Source organism: Castanea sativa, chromosome 1, assembly GCF_040712315.1.
Source record: "Castanea sativa cultivar Marrone di Chiusa Pesio chromosome 1, ASM4071231v1".
NCBI classification, from domain to species: domain Eukaryota; kingdom Viridiplantae; phylum Streptophyta; class Magnoliopsida; order Fagales; family Fagaceae; genus Castanea; species Castanea sativa.
Window position 1 is genome coordinate 71,682,268 of NC_134013.1, and position 23,094 is coordinate 71,705,361.

General features: G+C 38.0%; 1 protein-coding gene and 1 long non-coding RNA gene across 2 annotated transcripts; one reads left to right on the forward strand and one right to left on the reverse strand.

Annotated features, from left to right (window-relative positions):
• Window positions 1-4,560: 4,560 nt before the first annotated feature.
• LOC142638086 (uncharacterized) lies at window positions 4,561-5,500 on the reverse strand. Its single transcript, XR_012844972.1, has 2 exons — window positions 5,441-5,500; window positions 4,561-4,742 (listed from the first exon to the last, which is right to left on the reverse strand). It is a non-coding gene; the product is annotated as an uncharacterized LOC142638086 (long non-coding RNA).
• A 1,494-nt stretch (window positions 5,501-6,994) lies between these two features.
• Window positions 6,995-15,174, forward strand: LOC142633675 (uncharacterized). The gene is made up of 8 exons (XM_075807917.1): window positions 6,995-7,326; window positions 7,423-7,513; window positions 7,684-8,082; window positions 8,211-9,032; window positions 9,460-9,526; window positions 9,657-9,758; window positions 10,018-10,178; window positions 14,754-15,174. The coding sequence occupies exons 1-8, from the start codon at window positions 6,995-6,997 to the stop codon at window positions 14,859-14,861; spliced, it is 2,082 nt and encodes a 693-aa protein (XP_075664032.1). The 3' UTR covers window positions 14,862-15,174.
• The last annotated feature ends 7,920 nt before the right edge of the window (window positions 15,175-23,094 follow it).

Below are 23,094 nucleotides of genomic sequence, written 5' to 3' on the forward strand. Positions count from 1 at the left end.
AAGTGGATGCAAAATTTCCATCAATTTTGCACAAAAAATTACTTTTTTCTATTTTACACCCCATTTTTACAAAACACCCACATCAATTTATCTATTTTACATATTTATTCAAAAAAATATTTATTCTTTTACAAGTTTTTATTATTCTCTCCCTCACTGCCCTCTCTCTCACAGACCCAACAATACCAACAATCACTCTACACCCAGCCACCATCATCACTCACCCAACTAGCATCATCAAGGAAAACCAACCTGCTCAATCCGAGAAACAAACACTCCGAAACCCATTCAATCCCAAACCCATTCAATCTGAAAGCCAAATCATCACCCACCCAACCCGAAACCCACTGATCAAACAACGAGAGATCAGGTGTGACGATCGGCGATCAACGATTGGAGAGGCCTTCGTGGCAATCAACGAGAGATTAGTGGCGGTAGTGGTTTGATGATCGGCGGCAGTGGAGGCATGATTTGATCAAATGAGGAAAAGGGAGAGTGAGGGTTTGATGATCGGCAGCAGTGGAGGCATGGTTTGATCAGATGAGGAAAAGCGAGAGTAAGGGTTTGATGATTAGCAGCAGTGGAGGCATGATTTGATTGGCGGCAGTAGAGGCATGAGAAAAAGGGAGAGTTAGGTGAGGTGAGGTGAGGTGAGAGCAGAGACAAGGAGAGAGTGAGTTGAGAGTGACAGCAGAGATAAGGAGAGAGAAGAAATTATTAAAATATTAAATGCAAGTGCTATAGTAACCGTGCATATATGCATGGTTACTGTAGTAATTGTGCATTTATGCATAATTTTACATCTACTTATGTGGATGTTTTTTTATTATTAAAATGTGTAAAATGAAAGAATTTTTGTATTTTGAAAGACTTTGCGTCTACTGATGTGGATGCTCTTAATTTGAAACATGATATAAAATTTGAGCATTTTTACGTAATTTCCTCAAAGAATTAAAAGAGCCATTGTTTTTAGTCCCAATAACTTCTTTTAAAAAGCTTTTTAACATGTTTCACTGGAAAAAAAAAATCGTATTTTTGAATAGCATTTATATGCACACCAAAAAAGTTGACAAAAGCTCAAGCAAGATATTATAGCCTGTCGAAGTGAAGGTGGAAAAAGATATTCCATGTATTTGATACATAATATCCTTTTTTTTATAAGAGTGAGTTCATTTTTATAGCGTATCTTCTCTTATTGTCTTTTTCGTTTTTGTTTTTACTTTTTATTTACTACAGAGTATACAGACCCGATGGATTTCAAAAGAAAATTAATTACAAAACCTAATTTAATTGTATCATATTACCTTTAAAATATGGACCAACGTCTAAACCTAAATTCAAATTATGGGTCCAATGATAGGACTTATAAAACTGTGAAAATGTTTGTGAATTCTTTTTTGTATAAAGACTTAATTTTTTTTTTCTATTCTTTCAGTCCCACTCAAAATGTCCCATTTTCTTGGTTGTGGAAAAACTGGAAGTGTGAGACTTCTGTAACGCCCCAACCCATTATTATTAAAAAAAAAAAAAAAAAGAAGAAGAAAGAAGAAAAGATCGGATTTTTAAGGAGCACACTGCCCCACCTACCCCTTATTTCCCCCCCACACGTTCACAAATCTCTCTCCCTATTTGGCCGGTCAACTAAGGAATTTTGTTGCCATTTACCATTAGATATCTAACATTTTCGTTAGTTGTCACTGTTCAAAAGAATGTAGGAAACTAGCATCTCGAGTTTTATAAACTCGAGATCCAAGAAAAAATTGACCTTTTAAAACTCGATTTGCAGTGGTCGGCAATACCATTACGTGGACAAATTTTCCACGTGTAGCCACGTAGAAATCGAGTTTATAAGACTCGAAATCTACACGCCCATTTTCAAACCCCTCGCTGAAACAATCACACTCTCTCAACCTCACTCAAACACTCACACTCTCTTAATCTCTCAAACGCTCTCTCTGAAACACTCTCACTAAAAATTCAAACACTCTCCCTCAAACACCCAAAGCAGTCACCCTCAACCCCTCGGCGTTCAACGGAAATCACCCTCACCCTCAAACGGTCTCCTCTTTCCTCACAACCAGCTTCAGGCGATCCTTCAACGGAAGTTTGCAGGTATGTTTTTGAGCTTTTTAAATAATTATTCCATCTGGGTTTTGCCAAGTGTTTGTGTTTGATAATGTCTGTTGTTAGTGCTTTAGTTTTTCTTGTTAGTGTAAGATTTAAGTTAGACGAATTTGGTTTGTTACTTGTTGTATGATTTGGGTTGCTGGCATATTCTGTTTTTGTTGGTTTCTGGGTAATATTCAAATCTATCTCCATGAAATATTTCTATTGAGGTATTAAAAAAATATAAGGATTAGGAATTAAAACCACAACCAAAAGTATCGCATGGGATTATGAAATTGTGACCAGCAATTTCTCTGGAACAATTTTCCTCCAAACTATCTCGAAGGTGAACTTTATTTAGCTCTGTCCATTATTAAGCAAAACATATGACAATTGTGAGACTAAAATTACAGCTGAGACAATAATTGCCAAAGAATTATGACATTCACAGATCAAAAATCATTTTTTTAAATCTTTCAGCAAACTGTGGTCTAGACCACATATTTTTTTGATGGACACATAAATATAGGATTTTTTTTTCATGTTTAATTCCATTAAAGATAAACATGATTACATCAAAACAAAGATGAACAAAAGTACCTGTCAAGTGTTCCACTAATTACAAAAGTTAAACCAGCTAAACAATTAGGAGTGCCCTCAGGGACTTCCTAAGACACAAAAAAAGATTCAAAATTAACATTGAGAATGGTACAACCCCGTCCAATTGATCAATCTGTAAATTTTCAATATTTTTCACCTTTTCTCCTTTATGTGGAGGATCTTTCCTTTCTCCAAAGTTCATAAATCCACCCCATCCACTACCTCTCGCCTCTTACACTAGCCGGTTCTGTGATGAACCTATTCCACCGTACTTAAGATGAGTATCAATATCTTTATCATCATCCTCATCACCTTCTTCAATGTCTACAGGTTTCTGTGCAATTCCCCTACCCGACCCACTCTTCAACTTCTTCCTAGGAGTCACATCAACTGAATTCTTCCTAGAACTAGAGAAGATAAAGTTGTCATCATCATCAACTATGTGAACTTTTTTAGCAGGTGGGGGTTTAACTGATTCATCATTATGCTTTTGACACTTTCGTTTTGTTGGAAGTTCCTGTGTCTCCTTTTCATCTTTTGGCTTTTGTTTGTCAGTAACAAAATACTTGCTAGTTTTCCTTCTGCCTGAACTTTCTTGGCTTGCATGAGCCTGCATTTATCCCAAATATAAAATAAATAAGTAGATATGTTATCAACTTACTTCACAACAGTTAAAGAAAAGGGGGGGGGGGGGGAGAGAAGGTAAAAAACATATAGTCATGCATACTTCATGTTTTCTTGTTTTGTCGATAGCATTCATGTGTTAGTAAGCTTTTTTTTAATTGGTAAGTAATGGACACACCCAATTCGGTTTGAACCATGATCTCACCCTTCCCATATTCTTATGGGAGGAGGAAGTGCCATTTGAGCCAAAGCTCATTGTCATTGGTGCATTCATGTGTTAGTAAGTCAAGATAGCAAACTAAAACTGTGCACTAGGTGATGCTCAGTACCTTCAGTTTCTATCCGCTTAATAGAAAAAAAAATCCACAAAAATATATTTTTCATTTTTGACACGACACATCAAAAGTTGGATTCTATTCTATCTTCCCAATTTTTCTCGAAACTCGGCCTTAACACATACACACATAACACAATACAGGAATCCATTTTTAACTAGAACCAAAGCAGCTAAAAGTAAAACAAGTTTTTATACAAAACTTAGTGTGCATTTGGATTGGATGCAGGTTTTTTTTATCACTCATTTGCTGAAAGTTGGTTAAATGATGGTTGTACCCTAGAAAAATGAGACTTTAAAAAATTGTACATATGCAAATAAGTTCCAAAGCCTTAGTCCCAAAATTTTTGGGTCGGCAATAAAACCTCAAAAAATTATTCAGAGTCAGCCACATATGTTATTTTTCTTCATGGTCAGTGTGTGTCACCACCAACACCTCCCTATGGCCACTGTCAGCAGCACTTTCTAGAACAGTGGCCACCGCATACATTTATAGCACTATTTACCACAATGGTTCACTAAATTCCTGTTGCAACTGCCAGCTTGTAGTATGCAATTGCTGCCCCCAACAACCCATCTACTGGCAGCCCTTCAAATTGTATACTATAACTTATTTTTAAGTATCAACAGTAATTGGCATGATTTCATTGTAACATAAGTGAATGGTTGATTTCATTGGCATTAGTTAACTTAAGTATTAACTCATGTCTCAAAAATATTTCTCTGGGCTAAATTATCAAAATAATCAGTACTCAAAACTTCAGCCATCCAAGATCAGAAGTCTCAAGTATCAACACCCAATGAGAATGGGAAATTAGTAGACCATGCCAGCATCTCAAGGAACATCGCAAATTGAAAAGACAAAAATTCATACAAAAATTTTTAACACAGAATACTAAGTTAATCCATAAGATTTTAGCATGGTTATCAATCTCCGTGTCTTAAATGGGGAACAACCAAAAATGACAGCCTGTAGAGACAAACTCTTAAGTTCTACAAAGTCCTGAATTGGAGAAATCTTGAAACAAAAGTAACTTGATATCCGAATTCCTCAATCAAAGAGACTGAAGCCCATATCCTGCAAAAAGTAGAACAAAAGAAAAGAAGTCAGATTAAAAGGGGATTAAATTATATACGCCTGCTTGCTTTTTTTCTTTGGTAAGAACCAAAAAAAAAAAAAAAAAGCCATTAGGGTAAAGGTAACATCTCTAAGGAAACAAAGTTCATGCCTCTATGTGAAATAGTCTAGTCTAAAGAGAGGACATGGATTTGTCACCCATTCCCACTGGTCCCCATAGAGTCTACTAGGATCCCATGGTGCAAAAATAAGAAAGAAAGGGGCCAGACTGGTGTTGCTCCACTACCTAAAGTTACCACTTTGAATTTTGTCTCATTTGGCCACACAATCTAATTTCAACCATATTCTTTTGATGTTCTGATTTGACCAATTTTAGCCCTTGAATTTGAATTTAGCATGTTCTCTAATGTTATTACCTAAATGTGGCACCACAGCTATACATGACTCCTAAAATTGATATCATGTATATGTAAGGATACACTTAAACAAAAAATGCTAAACACAAAAATAAATATCATAATTGGAATATATGTAATCCCCTAGTCCCTAAAAGAAAATACTTGCAAAATAATTATATGAATTGAGAGGTTCGGAATATTTATTTGGTTGGAAGGGAAGAAGAAACCAAATCCAACAAGTAAATTTAGAAGGTTATGCTAATTAATCAAGGTTATTAAATTTTGTTGTAGAATGCTTACATCATCTGATTCCTCTTTCTCTTCCACCTTTTCCTCTTTCTTTGCCTCGGCTGCAGCAGGTTATGCAAATTTAGAAGGTTATGCTAATTAATCATTTGTGCTTTTATTTTTGTTCTTGGGTTATAATTACGAATTTTTTTAAAAAAAATTGGGGCTTTTGAGTTTTGATACCTTATTTTGTTCTATGGAAAATTTAAAGAGAAAAAATTGTGAATTATTTTGTGCTTTTGAGTTTTGATACCTTATGAGGACATCGCTTTGTTTTGCATCAATATGAGAGTGACTACCCTGCAAGCAAATAAGAGATGCTATAAGCCATATAGAACATATTAAAATGACATTAAAACTCAACTTCCCCCTATCCACAAAATCAAATTGGTGTATTTGTATCAATTATATGAAAATTTCTTAGTATACTAGGCAAGATAATTCTAACTACTCTTTAAGTTTAACAGACAACATCTGTTAGACTGTCACACTGCTGTCTTCAGAAGATTAAACAAATCTCTTTGGATTTAAACTTTACCTTAACAATTTGACAATCACCTTAATCTATTCAGTTCATCATGTTAAGCTTGGTTTTCCGGTATACAGATGGGTGCATTGGTGTCATAAAACAGAGCTTGAGTTTCAAGGGCATCATAACATCAAAACACATTTCAATTATAAGTATCCAAAAACTCTTGTTTAAGCATTCCCATTTAAATCATTCCTCCCTTTGTCCCAACTAGTTTTTTCTGTATTCCATTTTGAGATGTTGCAATATATAGTCTTATTTTGAATGGGGATCTATCTCATGTTTAGTCACATTTCCTTGCATGTAGAATAGCATTCCTTTGCCCCCACACTATTAATGATCTCACAGTTGAGTATCTGAATGTTTGCAGTATGGAGCCTCGGATTGATGACGAGCCACAGATCTTGCACCCTGGTCCACTTGACGAGTCATTGTTGACGCGACAACGATATCATCGATCAGAGGACATTTGGAATGGCGAGGTGAAATATCTAGTTCTAACAATCGCTTTAATTTTTACGTTGTCTTTGACTTTTAGTTAGCAAGTTCTTTCAAAACACAATTTGTAGTTGTAATAACCGCTATAATTTTTATGGATTTTGCAGGACCCGGGCCCACTTACGTGCCGTGGTCGCACTAAGGAGATGGCAAGCATTCAGATGGAAGATAATCGGGTGATTGACATTATCAAGTTGCTAAGGCTGGAAGGATTGTTTAGGGCCCCTTCCAGAGAGATAGATCATTGCCTAATTTCGGCCCTAGTTGAGCGATGGCGGCCGGAGACGCATACGTTCCATCTTCCACATGGTGAGATGTCAATCACCCTACAAGATGTGGAGGTCATTTTCGGACTTCCTATAGACGGTGAGGTCTTGGTTGGGCCGACTGCTGTGGTGGATGGGGATTGGCGAGATCTGTGCATGGAGTTGCTTGGTTTTACTCCGGCGAATGACAACAAAACTTTGGTGGGGCAAAGAATTCTCATCAGCCGCCTTGTTCACGCCATTGTAGTGCCACTGCCTCATGATGCAACGGAGATGCAGATACACCAGTATGGTCGGTGCTATATTTTAGCGCTGCTAGGGGATAAGCTTTTCATGGACAAGTCGGGAGATAGGGTGCATTTGATGTTCTTGGCATTCCTGCGTGACCTTCGTGATCCGCCACTATATAGTTGGGGTAGTGGTTGCTTGGCCTGGTTGTACAGAGAGTTGTGTCGGGCAAGCGAGAAAGGGGCATCGCAGATTGGTGGGGCGTGCACATTGGTCCAGTATTGGGCATGGGCAAGGTTGCCATTCTTGTGCCCGAGGATAGAGCCCCCACCTGGATGTGATTATGGCCCATGGCCATATGCTCCACTTGCATTTAAGTAAGTATTTTTCTAATATTGTGTGTGCAATGTACTCTTCTTAGTAACTATAACATGGGTATTATCTTATCTTATGTTATTCGCTTCTAACTGTAGGTGGGTGCGGGTGCCAAGCTCGAAGAGTAGGCCATCCGGCATGGCCTTGATCCACTATCGCGAGCAATTAGTTAGAATTCAGCCGGACCAAGTATGGCAAACAAAAATTTTGTTTGGTTATGTTAATTTTCCTTAAGAATATGATTGTTTCATCCTTTAACACATCTTTTGTTTTAATTTTTGTTTTTCCCTTTATCTATGTATTCTCCCTTGTTTTAATAAACTTGATGTTATGATAATTGTTTTTTGTTTCTATTGTAGATTGTGTGGCAGCCATACGAGGCAGACTTCGGCCACCTTCCTGACTTTTGCGTTGCAGGGAGGGATACGTGGACGGCAAGGGTGCCACTTGTGTGTTTTTGCATAGTAGAGATACACCACCCAGATCGTGTCCTTCGTCAGTTTGGGTTGGCGCAAGAGCGACCCGACCATGTTGTGTACGATGAAAGACTGCATAGAATAGACTTGCGTGGGAAGGTGGAGAAGAATTGGAGGGAGGAGCATGGACCGTATATCCTTACATGGGATGAGAGACGACAACGACTTTGCCATGCACCTCCTCAGACTGGTGAGATGCCTCACGATCATGACTATTACCGCTGGTACCGTCCAGTCACTCGAAAGTATGTCGACCGCAACAGCGCAAAATTAGATATATCGGTAATGTGTTCTAATTAGATATATCTTAGTTGAGTGTTTAGGTAGATTAATAAGTACTATATTATCCATTCTACAATTGATACGTAAATGTCTCAAATCTAATTGTACTGGTTCTTTCTCGGTTTCAGATTGAAAGCCATTTAGCACTGTTGGAGATGCTTCCTGTAGGCAGCCGAGCCCACAACCATGTCCAACGCGTCCTAAATGATCTGGCTGGGCTTGGTGGTGGTCCTGCACCAAATGGAGAGGCAAACAATGGGCATGAGACTGAATCAGCAGATATTGCAACCCCAAGCACAAGCGCAGCACCTGTACGTACACCGACCCGTGCTACTGCAGCTAGGGGCCGTGGTGGGCCTGCTACAGCAAGCCCAAGCACAAGCGCAACTAGGGGCCATGGTCGGCCTGCTACAGCAAGCCGAAGGACAAGTGCAGCTAGGGGCCGTGGTCAGTGTGCAACAACTGCTCGGGTTGTAAGTAGTCCTGAGATACCTGCACCCATCCCGCACGCATCTCTCCAGCCTGAGGTCCCTCCACCCATGGTAGATGCATCTCCTCAGCCCGAGGTCCCTTCACCCACCCCACCTTCACAGCCCAGTTTCGATCTCGGTATTCATTCTCAGTTGACCCCTATGCACCCCAAGACACCCTCAAACCCATCCACCAGCTCCAGTGCACCCACTTTGCCCATAGACCCACCCCGTACTGAACCCATGACAATGATCCCCACTCCTGGCCTGTACACAGAGCATCATTACCCACCTACCTCATCCTCATCTGACCCTCTAGGACCTCCAGTTGGGATTGACACTCTTCAGCCAGATACTGATGTACCGGACGAGCATCCCCTTCATCAGCCCTCACCCCCACGAGGTCGACCGCAACGTGCTAGAAGAGCTCCCACTTGTGGGGCAGGTGGACACAAAATAGGACACAAAGGCAGCTCTATGGTACGATACCATTAATTACGATGTATAGGCCTATTTTGCAGTTCATTTTATCTTATCATTACACCAAATATTGACTGTATGCATCTAATGTCTTTGTAGCACAATGATGAGCCTAAGGATGATGCCCCGCAGCCTCCTCCCCCGCCCAAACATTACACGAGAGTTAAAAAATGCAAAATTGGTGAACCTTGAAAAAGAGGTTTGTTACAGAGGTAATGTCTAATGTGATATTTTTTCCTGTCGGGGCTCTTATTTGTTGTGTGTGTGTTTGATGCTTCATATTTTTACAGCTTTAAGTTTACAATTTTTACTAGAAGTATGATGCTTCATATTTTTATTTGTATCTTTGTTCGGCCATTTGAGGCAAGACAAGGTTAAAAGTGAGGTGAATTTTGTAAACTTCTAATTTTGTGGATGCTACTTGCAGACTAGTGGCTCATTATATGGTGCATTGATTGGCTCTGTTTTGGCCTTTAATGTTGCTGATTTCCTAGGTTAGTTTTTCTGTTACATAGAGAGCTATACATTAAGCATAAGTTTGTAAATGATTAAATTTTCCCAGAATTTTTTTTTTTTTTTTTTTTTGTTTCTTTTAAATTAATGGGGTTTTGTGGAATTGTGCAGATAAGAAAGCTGATTATCCTGTGAAGGTCTCTGGTGTTGTGGTATCACCCAACCCAGTGGTGTCAGGCAAGCCAGCCACCTTTAACATCTCAGCCACAACTGGTAATTTCTTAATATTTTATTTATATGTTTTCTTTGTTTAGGAAAGTATGGATTTATGTGGCTTTGATATAAGTAAGCTTGGATCATATAACTTGTGTCATGTTTTGATTTTCCAAATACTATGAATTTGATCAAATCCAGGGAGTTCCTTTGTCCCTTTTTGTCTACTGCATGTGTATAAGTTAATTTATGTGGCATTGGACGTATATTTTGCCATTTTTTTGTGAGGTGTGCTTACTACCCTTTATCTTTCATGCAGGTAAACCCATCTCCAGTGGGAAAGTTGTCATTGACGTTTCTTACTTTGGGGTGCACGTCCATACAGAAAATCATAATCTTTCTGAGGAGATAAGCTATCCTATTGCAGCAGGAAAGTTTGTGCTCTCTCACAGCCAAACTTTACCTGGATTTACACCACCTGTAAGTCTCATTTTACTAGATTTAAACTCTTACTCTACTTATCAACAAAAAAAGAAGAAGAAGAGAGATTTAAACTGTATTGACTTTTAAGGTGAACCCTTCATATATTCTCACTGTGTGTATGCTGAACTATACATTAACTCGAACAAAGCTTTAATCAATTGCCAATTATTGTAGGAAAAATGATTTGCGTATGTAGATATACAATCTTGCCCCCTGTTGGCTTCACCCTCTACCCTTTCTTATGGGGTAGGAGATGCCATTTGAGCTAGAGTTCATTGGTGACATAGTTAAAGAATTTACATCAACCTAGTTTGGATAAATTTTATTTCCTTATCCTTTATTCTGTGAAGTAGTTGTTATTTCTTCTTATGTCATGCATCAACAGATGACAGAATCCATGCATTTTCTGCTGCCCTCATGCATCATGTTGCTGTCACTCTTACTTATTTCCATTTATTGAAACTAAATTATGCATCATTCAGAAAAAGTCGAACTTCTTGCCTGTTTCAGATGATGGTGAACAGGCATGTCTTTCTCTAACTTTGCAGACCTTTAATTTGTTAACTGTCATGGTCAAAGTTCCTTTGCAGATCTTTCTGTAACCAGATGGTGTTGGAGAAGTACCTGCTATTTTATAGCTGTATTGATATGTTTAAAGATTCTTGGGGCTACAATACCATTAGTATAAATCATCATACATTGTTGAGCTGTACTTTCCCTGCATCTTTTCACTGCGAAAGACCTTTAAGTCTGTTGTGATTCAATCTGTCTGGACGTTAAGTTAATCTGCAACCAAAATTTCATCTGTAAAGATGAGACGCACATCCTTCACCTTGCCCGTGCCTGGAATTTGAAATTTGTGTCTAAACATATGAATTCCCTTCTTTGTTTTTTGGTGTGAGCCTGAGATCAACCTCTCTTCCCCCCCCCCCCCCCCCAAAAAATACCACTCTCTTCTTAAGGAAAAATTTTCAGTTTCTTGATCACGAGTATTTTACCTTCGTGTTTTGGTTGTCATATCTTCAATTTTGACCTGTAGCTCAAGTTCTCATTTTAAAAGGGGAATCTGGACTGTGCTTCTCAGTCCTCAACCTTTACCAATGCTTTGAAAGTTTTGTTTCTTTTGCTATTTAAGTCTTGAGTTTTTCCTTGGACTTGGGCTTTCACTATGTAAACTTCCTTTTTTTTTTTCTTTTTTTTTTTTTTAAATTATAAAATTCTGTTCTAACACTGCACGGGATACAAAAATTTGAGGCACTGTATCACAATAAGGATTACCTTTTTAAAATTCTGTTCTGAGGCTGATAGTAACACAAAAACTTCTGAGGCTCTGCATCACAACAAGGATTGACTAAGAATGATATATGAAGGGACTTGTAATCATTACCAGTTACCAACAATGTAGTTCTGTCCTCCTGCAATTATGTAGAAATCACATTTTTCTCTTTTTCTTTCATGCTAGTTCACAGTCCATCACAAGCAAGTTGGTTCTTAAATCTAAGCAGGTCTATACCAAATTATCATGGATTGTTTATTATATGGTCATTTGCTTCAATTTAGCATATTTTGCATGGAGTTTATTGTGCCTAAAAATTGTGCAATCCCTTATTCTCTTTTGATAAGTTAAAAGTAATATTAAAAAAATTTAGAAAGAGCACCACCAAGTGCATAGGCTGTGTAAGGGGCACCAAAAATAAACAAAATTTACAACAATCAAGAAACTAAAGCTTATCAGAGAATGAATAACCATTTATAGTGGGCATTCAACAATAGGAGGAACATAAAAAGATCTTTTGGCTTGTTCAATTCCTTCAAACATTCAGGTATTTTGTTCTTTCCAAACAGCCCATATTATGCAGAGGGATCTCATTCCAAATAATACTGCTGTGGTGCCTAGAAAAGTGCTCCTTAACAGACCAACAAATCAACTACCCTATTAGGCATAACCCACTGCACCCCAAATAAATATCACACTAGAGATAATTCTCTAGCAATTTCACAATATAGAAGTAAATGATCAACTTTTTCTCCATCCTTCTTGCTCATACAATACCATTCTACAACAATTATGTTTCTTCTTCATGAGTTATCTAACACAAGAATTTTCACTAAAGCAGTTGTCCATGTAAAAGAAGCCACTTATCAGGGATTTTAACCTTCCAAATGCTTTTCGAATGAAAAGAATGCACACCTCCAGCATTAGCACTTTATAGGGATTTTACCTCTAATAATCTGCTTTATGTTGCTACCCAGCAGATATGGTATTCAGAAACCCTTCTAATCTTTGTTGGAAACTTGGAATAGTTGAAGTTGAAGAAATCTGTAAGAATATCCTTCTCCCAATCTTGAATAGCTCTAATAAAAGTGATATCCCAATGACAGTTGCTTGGATTCCAGCTCATGTAATCCACCACAGAAGCTTCCTTACTTTGAGTGAGTTTGTAAAATCTAGAAATGCATCCTTAAGAACCCCATCCCCACACCACCAGTCATGCCAAAAACGAACATTGATACCGCTACCAAACTCAAAATTGATGAATCTGAAAAAATATCTACAGCCCTTTCTAAAATGCTTCCAAAGACATACACCACAAGGACCCTAAACCACCCTCAAGGACCAGTCACCCCATTCATTACCATATCTTTGTCCACTACTTTCCTCCAAAGAGAATCTCTCTTTGTGGCCAAACATTAATGACAAATTCCTTTCCAATGTTTATTGAGTCTATATCTTCTTGTAATTTTTTTTTTTTTTTTGCATTTTTTGTAATTCTTTTGGCTACGTTGTGCCCTTTTGCATGAAGTAGTATTTTTCAATAAAATTCTTGTTACTTGTCCAAAAATAAAATAGAAAATTTACTGATGTGTGCTTGTGGTGGGTTTAAGGTTAGGAGAATTTGTGGTTTTAGGGTTTAGAATTGTAGAAGAGAGAGTTGTAGGTGTATACTTGTATTGGGATTTTAGCTTTGATACCAAATTGACGTAGGACAAATTGGAATTTGTCCTACATGTGCTTGTGGTGGGTTTGGCATTGGGACAATTTGTGGATATGGGGTTTAGAAGAAGCCTATATGGGGTTGTGTTAGGAATTAAAAGGTGGTTTGATGAATTATTTGATGCTTATTTGGTAAAAAAAAGTGCGTGGGGTTTTAGGTTTTGACGGGTAAAAGAAATCTGAACAGTGCCTCAAGAAAGAAGATGAGAAAAAGAAGAGAAAGGGAGAAAAGAACAATAAGGTCAACATGCCTCATTACTTAAACATTCAATATTTTATAGATCAATTTCATCTATTCTTTGAGTACATTGAGCACAAATACATACAATGACTCTTTCTTGTTCTAGTGGCATTATGGCTCTTTGTTTGATTATTAAACTAAAAATTTAATAAAAGACTGACATGGACTAAAGAAAATACTAAAATATTTTTTTTACAAATTTTAAAAATGATCAAAAAAAGAAAAAGAAAATACTAAATACTTATGATCTCCTAGTTTGATAGTGTTTGATAGTCCTGGTAAAATGATGGAAAATTATTAGTTTACCCTTGTTCATTTTCCTATCAGTTTTTCTCTCCATTTGGGCTGGATAAGGGAATGTGGGCCCAGCGAAAGAACAGATGCATCTCCTCATTTTACATCCTCCCTAAAATCGCTCAAACCAAACAGATTAATGTATTGAAGTGTTTCACTTTCCTTTTCCTCTCACAGGATTATAGAAATAAAGACCTTCAATGGTATTTTTCACTTCATGTATTGCTTTTTCTTTCTTCTTTTATGGTGAATCCACATGTACATGAAAAATCAACAATCATGACCTGAACCAAATAAATTTTGTGGGGAGCAGCACTTTCCTAGGTCTATAACTCTTTCTAATCTAGATTTTTTAGTCTGTTGTATATGTCTGCACTCCACCTTCACTTATCTGACTATAGGTCTTTTGGGAAGTTCTATTAATCTTTTTTGCATAGTTTGTATCCTACATGAAAAATCGACAGTCTTATCATGAAGCAAATAAATTTTGTGGGGAGCAGCATTTTCCTAGGTCTATAACTCTTTCTTATCTAGTTTTTTATTCTGTTGTATATGTCTGTATTCCACTTTCACCTTCACTTATCTGACTATAGGTCTTTTGGGAAGTTCCATATCTTTTTTTCGAATAGTTTGTATCCTACTTTGAGCTTTGAATTTTATTAGCAATTGACTTTGAGCCAGGAGTAAAAACTTGCTAAATCAGCTTCAGTTTTTAACACTGCTATTGCTACATAATGATTAGTGAGATTTTCACTTTAAAATCCCCTCCTCCCCAGTGTGGTGTTGACTGAAGAGAGAGAACCCAAGGGAAAGGGGAAATAAATATTGGTCATTTACATATTTCTATATGGATGTAATGATATAAGTATCCTCTTTCATGTGGATTCATATGCATGGCTAAGAGAAGGCAAACTTGCAAATCAGTAATTTCCATTCCTTCTTTCATTGTCAGTCCAATATAACAATTTAATCTATCATTTATTTTTATTTTTTTTATTCTAGTGTTTCGCATCAACCAGCTGATGGTTTGTGGTATTCACAGGGCTCTTACACTCTCAAGATGACACTGGAGGATGGTAACAATCAACTGTTGACCTGCAGTAGCTTCAAATTCAGTATCAGCTTTGGATCTTCTGTGTCTGATAGTTGAATACCTTGCTCATGTTTGCAGTGTTGCAACGTGGTGTTGATTAGAAAATGACTTGTGGCCATGAAGCTACAAGGTATCCAAAACTTTGAACATGTATGGAAAAACCACCTATTTGTTGGTTTTACCAGTTTCAGCACATAACCGTAAATGAAAGTGGTGTTTGTCCAAGGTTGAGTTTGTGAGTATTGTATGTGCTACTCTCAGACTAAAGAAAGACATTTGAGAACTAAAAATGTAATTACTTTGTGTGAGGTGTGGATATGTTAATGTTGTCTGTGTTAGCTTAACCATGCTTTCCATCTTTTTCACCATATGCAGATCATAGTACATCCTCCTCAGAAGCTTGACTTTTTAATAATTTGATAAGGGAACTGTATATTGAAGATGGTGGTGAGCTTGGCCTCTCCTTTTGTACCTCTTAACTACATCTGAACTAGTGCTATGTATGAACCTAGATCATCTTGATGCCTCTGGCTTTAACCTGTATAAGATTGCAGGGAAAATAACCAAAATAACTCTTTCAAATTCCTCAGGGGTGTCCCCAGCTAAGCATAAAACTAAAACAGTTGCTAAGAGTGCCTTAACATCGACGGAAAAATATAGGCCAAAGGTTCCAAATTATATTATTGGAAATCAGTCACTGGTATGTGTGTTAGTTCTCATTTTTCTGCCATTGCTTTTGGAACTAAATTTATATCTTCATCTATCTCAATGTGTAGAAAGAATTGAAAGGATTTAGTTATCGACTGATGTGCAGGTTAAGCAACATCATGACTGGTTGACAAATTGGAACAAGCAATTTCTTGATACTGGAAATAAGAAAAAGGGAAAAAAACAAAATGATTCTGGTGCCAAAAAAGATGTGCTATTGTGTGGAACTCCTGGTATAGGAAAAACTACCTCTGCAAAGTTGGTTAGTCAGATGCTCAATTTCCAGGCAATAGAGGTGGGGTAATTTTTTACCAAGATACACATTTCTATTGAGCATCTAGATCATGAGTTTCACCCCCAAGACATATAAATCAATGGTATGAGCAGCATATGCCCTCCTGATCTCCCTTATTTCGTTTAGGTAAATGCTAGTGACAATGGTGGGAAGGTTGATGCCGAAATTGAGAAAGGAATTGGTGGAAGCAATGCGAATTCTATAAAGGAACTTGTCAGCAATGAGGCCTTCAGTGTCAACATGGATCGGTTGGTCTTGCATTTATTAATATCTCACATACGCGCATAGAATATGATTGTTTGAAATTTCTGCTAAAGTTTATTGTTGAAGTTGCAGATCAAAGCATCCAAAAACTGTGCTGATTATAGACGAGGTTGATGGGATGTCTGCTGGAGATAGGGGTGGAGTTGCTGACCTTATTGCTAGCATCAAGATTTCCAAAATTCCTATTATCTGCATTTGTAATGATCGATACAGTCAGAAACTAAAAAGTCTTGTGAACTACTGTTTGCTTCTCAACTTTCGAAAACCTACGAACCAGTAGGTTTTTGTTCTGATTTCTATAATTGTTTTTAGAGTACTTTTTTTTATGCATGAAATTGAACGTAGTTGTGATCTTGTCCTTTCATGTGGTATTTGCTGAATTGACCTTCTCTTGTTATTTGTTTATGTGATGAAGTTTAAATGACTAGAGTTAGTGCTTATGGTTAGAATATTCCCTTTGTGCTTTTTACACAGGCACACTTGTTGGCATTTCATAGTTTGCCATTGATACCCACATGAAACTTTTATCCGAGATTTGGATTAGTTTTGTTGATGCATCTCAAATAGCATTTAAGTATGGAACTTAACAAATGGGAGGCCATGTGATCCTTGATATTGGGCATGCCTTGACTCTATATGTGTGTGTGGGATGCATATGCCCATGTGATGGACAATAAATTTTTGGTGTTCTAAATTTTTAAGGCCACTACGGCCAATTGCCGAGTTACTAATGCCAAATTTGGTTTATGGTAGATGGCAAAGAGGTTAATGCAAGTTGCAACTGCAGAAGGGCTTCAAGTTAATCAGGTAAATACTCCATCAATGCTTTAGTTTATATTTGTAATTGGTCATAGCTGCGTAAGTGAATGTTTATAGTGACTTATCAACAAAAAAAAAAAAAAGTTTATAGTGGTGAAGTGGATAGTTTTGCTGTTTTCTGACATGTAATATTTTATTTTTTTAGCCTTGTGAGGCTCCTTTTTATTAATTTTAAGCAATAATATATTCACTGAATTTTTCACTATTTATTGTTTTAGATTGCTCTTGAGGAACTTGCAAACAGAGTTAATGGAGATATGCGCATGGCAGTAAACCAGTTGCAGTATATGAGCCTCTCCGTGTCAGTCATTAAATATGATGACATTAGGCCAATGTGATTCTTAGCAGTGCAAAGGACGAAGATATAGTTCTTTTCACTGCTGTTGACAAGTATGCCATTAATGATCCTATTTTACTTTAGAAATGTTGACCATGTTCTGGTCTCATCTCAATTCATTGTGTAGTTTCATGGTTTTCCCATATTATTTTTGGATGAGAAAGGCTCTAATATCTTCAGAAAGGTGCTGCGACCACATAATATATTATTTCTAATAGTGTAATTCAAATACATACTCTTGTCATGACTCCTACTATTTTGGTCTGTATATATGGAATCTTTCTATTCGTGAGATTGGGATTTAGCTATGCATGTGGTGGAGATAGAAATGAGGGTCTAGACCGAGTGTCTAACTAAACAAAGCCCTATTAAGTATACCTTGATTAATAATTTTACCATTGAGCTTTGGGAAATGGTAGAGCTTCTAGACCCAGAATATGAAATTACTTTGTATCTTCTTGTGATGTTTTTGTTAGTTGGGAGATTTTTGGTTGCCCTGTTTTTTTCTAGTTTAAATGATCACATATATGCATGCCTCGTACTAATTTGTAGGCTTTGTACCTTGTCCTTTATCAAGTTTTGACAATTACACTTCACCCTTTCCATGTGATTGTAGGCTGTTTGGTTTTAATGCGGGGAAGTTGAGGATGGATGAGCAGATTGACCTGAGCATGAGTGAGAAGTGCATTAATGATTTCCTCTTCTGAGAATCTGCAGATTGTACAAGGCTGGTGTCTTCAATTGAAGAATCCTTCGGCTTTGGGTTCTTAATTTTCTGGGTTGGCCTAGAAAACATTCACAGTGAATACAAAATTTGTTGTGAAGATGATTAGAGACCATTTTATATTTGAGAATGGTTCATGTACCATATCTTGCTGGATATATTTATTATTCAATCTAAATGGGTTTAAGTAAATTGAAAGCTGCTTGTTGTCATCATAGTCTCTTCTCTGGACCAATTACAGGTCCGAACAAATTGATATATTTGCACCTCATTGAGGGTGGCGTTGTTGATTCATATATTCCTGCTCATTGGTCAATTATCGGATTTCAGATTTTAATACTTATATTTTAGTAAAGGTGATAAGCGAGTAAATTCTTTTTTCTTGTGATTCCTTTTTAGTGAGTGGAAGATTATTATTTTTAATCCCTTTGATAAACCAAAGAAGAAGAAGGGGGGGAAAAAACATCGAGAGAATCTAGTGAAACATTCATGGTAAATTTTAATTGATACCATCATTAGAAGAAAAGTAATAATATGGATACTTATTATCAACATCTCTTTTTAAGAATAGGATGGTTCAAAATTTTGTGAAAATGAAAGGGGGATATATGAAAAAGAAATCCTCAATGAGTAAGTTGTGGACCTTGTGGTTATTGAAGGCATCAATTATTTAGTATGCTTGGTATTTAGCCAAAAGTAATGAACAATTCATCTTTAGATTTGCAAAAGGTGCACATACAATAGGATCATTTGCCCTCACGATCAACAACATTTTGTATTGCACAAAACGTGTATACATCAACAACAACGTTGAATGTTCGTAGGTAGAAATTTTTGGAAGTCATCATTGCTTGAATCTGAGAAGTCTGAAATGTCACTTTCATCATCTAACGCAGTAATTTCATTAATAGACTTCATGGCTCGCTCTTGCGCCTTCCCCTTTAGATGCTTCCTAGCTTTTTGGACTGCATGAAAACGGTCTAGCCGCCTTTGCATTTGATTGTTCTCTTGTTCAAGGCGAGCAAGTATGTTGGCAGGTTCATCTCTAGGTAACTTGGCTGAGCGTGCCTTAGGAACTCGTAACCCGTGCCATCGACAATACACCTCCAACTCACACCTCTTCTCGTATAGGGTTGACCATGGTGGTTCTGCTACGGTGAACTCCATTGCGGTGGTATCTGTACTTAGTTTTGTAGGTTTGCCGACCATGATGTGGCCAACGCTTCCAAGACTCTCGTACGTGTATATTGGCATATTTACGAAATCTCTCTTCTTTCCAACCCATTTCCCTCCATAGTGGTCTGTGTATGTTTGTAGTTGTTGATCTGCTGGAACTTGTGATAATTCATTTGTTGAAGTAGATTGAAACTTGTTTCTACGTGTACGAGATGATGTTGAGGCGTTGCGACTCATAGCTTACTCAACCTACAAAGTTAGTGGTGTAGGAATAAGAAAAGAATTGTGGTACATTTATAACCTCATTCCACCGTGTATTCAATAATAAAATTTAATATATTCGGGCTTGTCATGTCAATACGAGCCGGAAAACCACTGCACGAATTTTTTGTTCAAATGTTCCTAATGTCACGGTGAGATTCTCTTATTCTCGCGATAGTTGCGGTGTCTTGCCATGACTATTCGGTTGAACAGTATTCATGTGAAGAGTATTTAGCATGCTTGTGTTTCATCCGACATGAACTTGACAAGACAATACCGAGTTGTGTTAAATGCATCATAAACTTTTCAGGGGTCTTCTGCATCCTTGAAAACAGTGCATTGCAAAATGATGCAGATCTGTGTATTGACGTGAGTGTGAATGATATGACTAGATAGGGTTCAACAGTGCCGAGCTATTGAGCAGCACATGTAGCACTATGAATATCAGTGTAGCAATGGTGGACAGCTGACCCCCAAACTCGAGAATTTGTTTTAATAAATTTAGATTTTGAATAAGGGCTCTCAACCTAAACTTGTTGTCTCCAATTATATATGTAAGTACACAAAGATGGATCTTCCTGACCAAAATGGAACAAAGTGGACTGAATGGACCAAATTAGACCAAATCAGACCAAATCAGACCGAATGAGACCAAATCAGACCAAATCAGACCAAATTAGACCAAATCAGACCAACCTACCTAGTGTGGAACATGGCCGCTTGTGGAAGCACCGCGGGACTGCGGACATTTTCTGCGGTTATGCCCGGAAGCATGACACAGTCCACATGTCTGCTTCGGTTGACTCTCTATCAAATCTGCGTCCTCCCTCCGCCATCCCGGTTCTTGATCCTTATTCCTTACTCCATCCATCTCATTCCTTATTCGTGACTTCACCGGTCGACCTTTGGCCCGCAACAATGCCGGATTAGGCAACCACTTTGGCCCCATGGGATCCCTCCATAATGATTGTGACTTAGGAACCACAAATGCATGCTCATAAGTGTTAAGGGCATGGTTCAAACCATAACATGGGTGAATATACGTGGTCGAATCAATATGTAAATAGTCACATACTCTAATTGCATGTGAACACGGGATCCCTATATTTTGCCATTTCCCACAATTGCATGTTTTTTCCCGTAACCGAACTTCGTAACTGTGGTTTCCCCCTCTTGCGCTACACATGTTGAGTTGGGTAACTACTTGAAATATCAGCTCTTCATTGCTAAATGGCTTGAGATAGTGTTTCTCAGATTTACGCATTTTTCCATCCCACGTGGATAAGGCATATTCACTCCATTTCTTACCCTCTGACAACTCATAATGGTATCCTTTGTGCCGATCGTGAAAATATTGAACAAGTTTGTTCCAAGTGAACTCAACCAACGCGGCAATAGGAAGGCCCCGTGCACCTTTCAGCACACCATTGAAACACTCTGATATATTGGTTGTCATTGCTCCAAAACGTCTCCCACCATCGTATGACTGGGTCCACATGTCCACATCCTCGCTCATTAGGTATGTGTATGGAAGATAATCTTGATTCTTTTCCTTACCATCCCTCCCTGTCACCTTCTTCTTCTTCCTAATGGCCTCAATTTCCACCTGCTTAATGGAGTCCATTATGGTAGCAAATTTAACTACCTGACTAGCATATCCCGCTTTCAACGCCGCTGACTTTAGAGTCGAGTTTTGAAAATGCGTGTTGAAGTTGCTAGCAACATGTCGAAGACAATATCTATGAAATACCCCTGCTTTTCCATCATCCCTTCTAGGCCAGTTTGCAATGGCGTTTTTTATACCGAGATGTCGGTCAGAAATTATGCAAATGCCATCGTCAGGTATCAGGTGGCCAATCGTTTCTCTGAGGCATCGTAAAAACCACCTCCAACTGGACCCTGACTCACAATCCACAACAGCAAAGGCGAGAGGGAATAACTTATTGTTAGCATCGGTTGCCATTGCGACCAACAACTTTCCCTGATATTTACCATACAGATGGGTCCCATCAATACTGATAACCGGCTTGCAGTATTTGAATCTTGATATGCATGGACCGAAAGACCAAAACACATAATGCAACAATACGGTGTGATCTTCATCGGTGGGTGTGACACGATAGCAAAACTGGGTAGTCAGGTCCTAATCAATATACGCCATTAGCAACTTTTGCAGCCTTTGGTAAGATTCTTCCCAATCTCCAAACATAAGCGCAATCGCCTTTTGTTTCGCATCCCATACCTTGTAGTAAGAAGGCTTATGGCCATTATATTTCGCCTCTATCAGAGATCTGAGATGCTTAATTTGAGTGGTGTGATCCTCACATAACTTGTTATGGATTTCTGCTGCAACAAAAATTACAACTCATCATTCTACCATCATTTCGCACCCCAGTCGGTATACACGTGTGAGGACCCACATACACGGTGACCATCCATAGATTTTGGAGCTCGGGCTTCATAACTGCGTAGACATACCACTTGCATGACTCATGCACGCATTTCGCACAAAAATTTTTCCTCGTCGACCTAGTGATCTTAAAGTTTTTGTTTTCCTTGAGGGCACAAATTGTTAATACGCGCTTCACCTCCACTTTACTGGCAAAAGTCAACCCTTTGCTCAAATTCATCCCCTCTCTCCAAGTAGACACAAATGACATCTCAATATGCGAAGGATCAACCATATTTTCCCAAGTATTTGCAGAGAATGACAACGCAGGAGGTGCGTAGGCAGGGATTGTGTTTGTAATGTTTTGGACACTAATAACATTGTCTGCATCAGGTTCACCACCGTCCAATGTCTCATCGTCATCAATGTCCCTCTCAAAGTCCCGAAAGTCCCCTCTCTCAATCATGTCTTCATAGTCATCTTTATCGGCAAAATCTTCACCGTTAATGGCAAGATTCTCATCAACATAGTCGTCATCATCATCGTTATCATCATTGTTAACGACAGTAGTCTCATCAACATAGTCGTCGTCGTCATCATCATCGTCATCATCATTGTTAACGGCAGTAGTCTCATCAACATAGTCGTCGTCATCATCATCATCATCATCTCCATCGGCATGAACATCATCATCCTCTACATGTGTAGAATACTCATATTGAGCATCCAGAATCGCAACTTGTAAGCTTGTGGTTGTTTGTTGGATATCCTCTTGCCATACTGCACGCGGCTCCAACTGTATGTACAACTCAATGTTACTTACTTCAGCTATACTCTCCAACTTGTCAAACATGATCTTCACATGTTTGTCTTTTTCTATCAGCATATACTTGTAATTAATCCGGTGCTTCATGATTTCATTTGGCATACGATAAGTAATTTGCATGTTGTACGCATCAGGATTCTTACACAACTCTTCCATGACAAATATCTTCAATTCATCAAGGGTTTTCAACCTACGATCAACTTCGACATAATAGGTTTTCATACCCGGCCCCTCAAATGGCAATCCCTTGTTCGCATTGGGATTCTTAAGCGGACCACCATGGTATATGATTATAACAATATCAGGCATTGTGAACCTGTTCAAGTCAAGTCCTATGTTAGTTAAATCACATAGTCGTAAAGTGAGGGAAAAAAGTAATGCAATCTTACCAATGAACATATTCAAGCCAGGTTATAGAGTGCCCATTAATATCTAAAGGCCAAGACATAAACCTTCTAATCCTAGTGGATGGAGAGACGGAATTATCTATT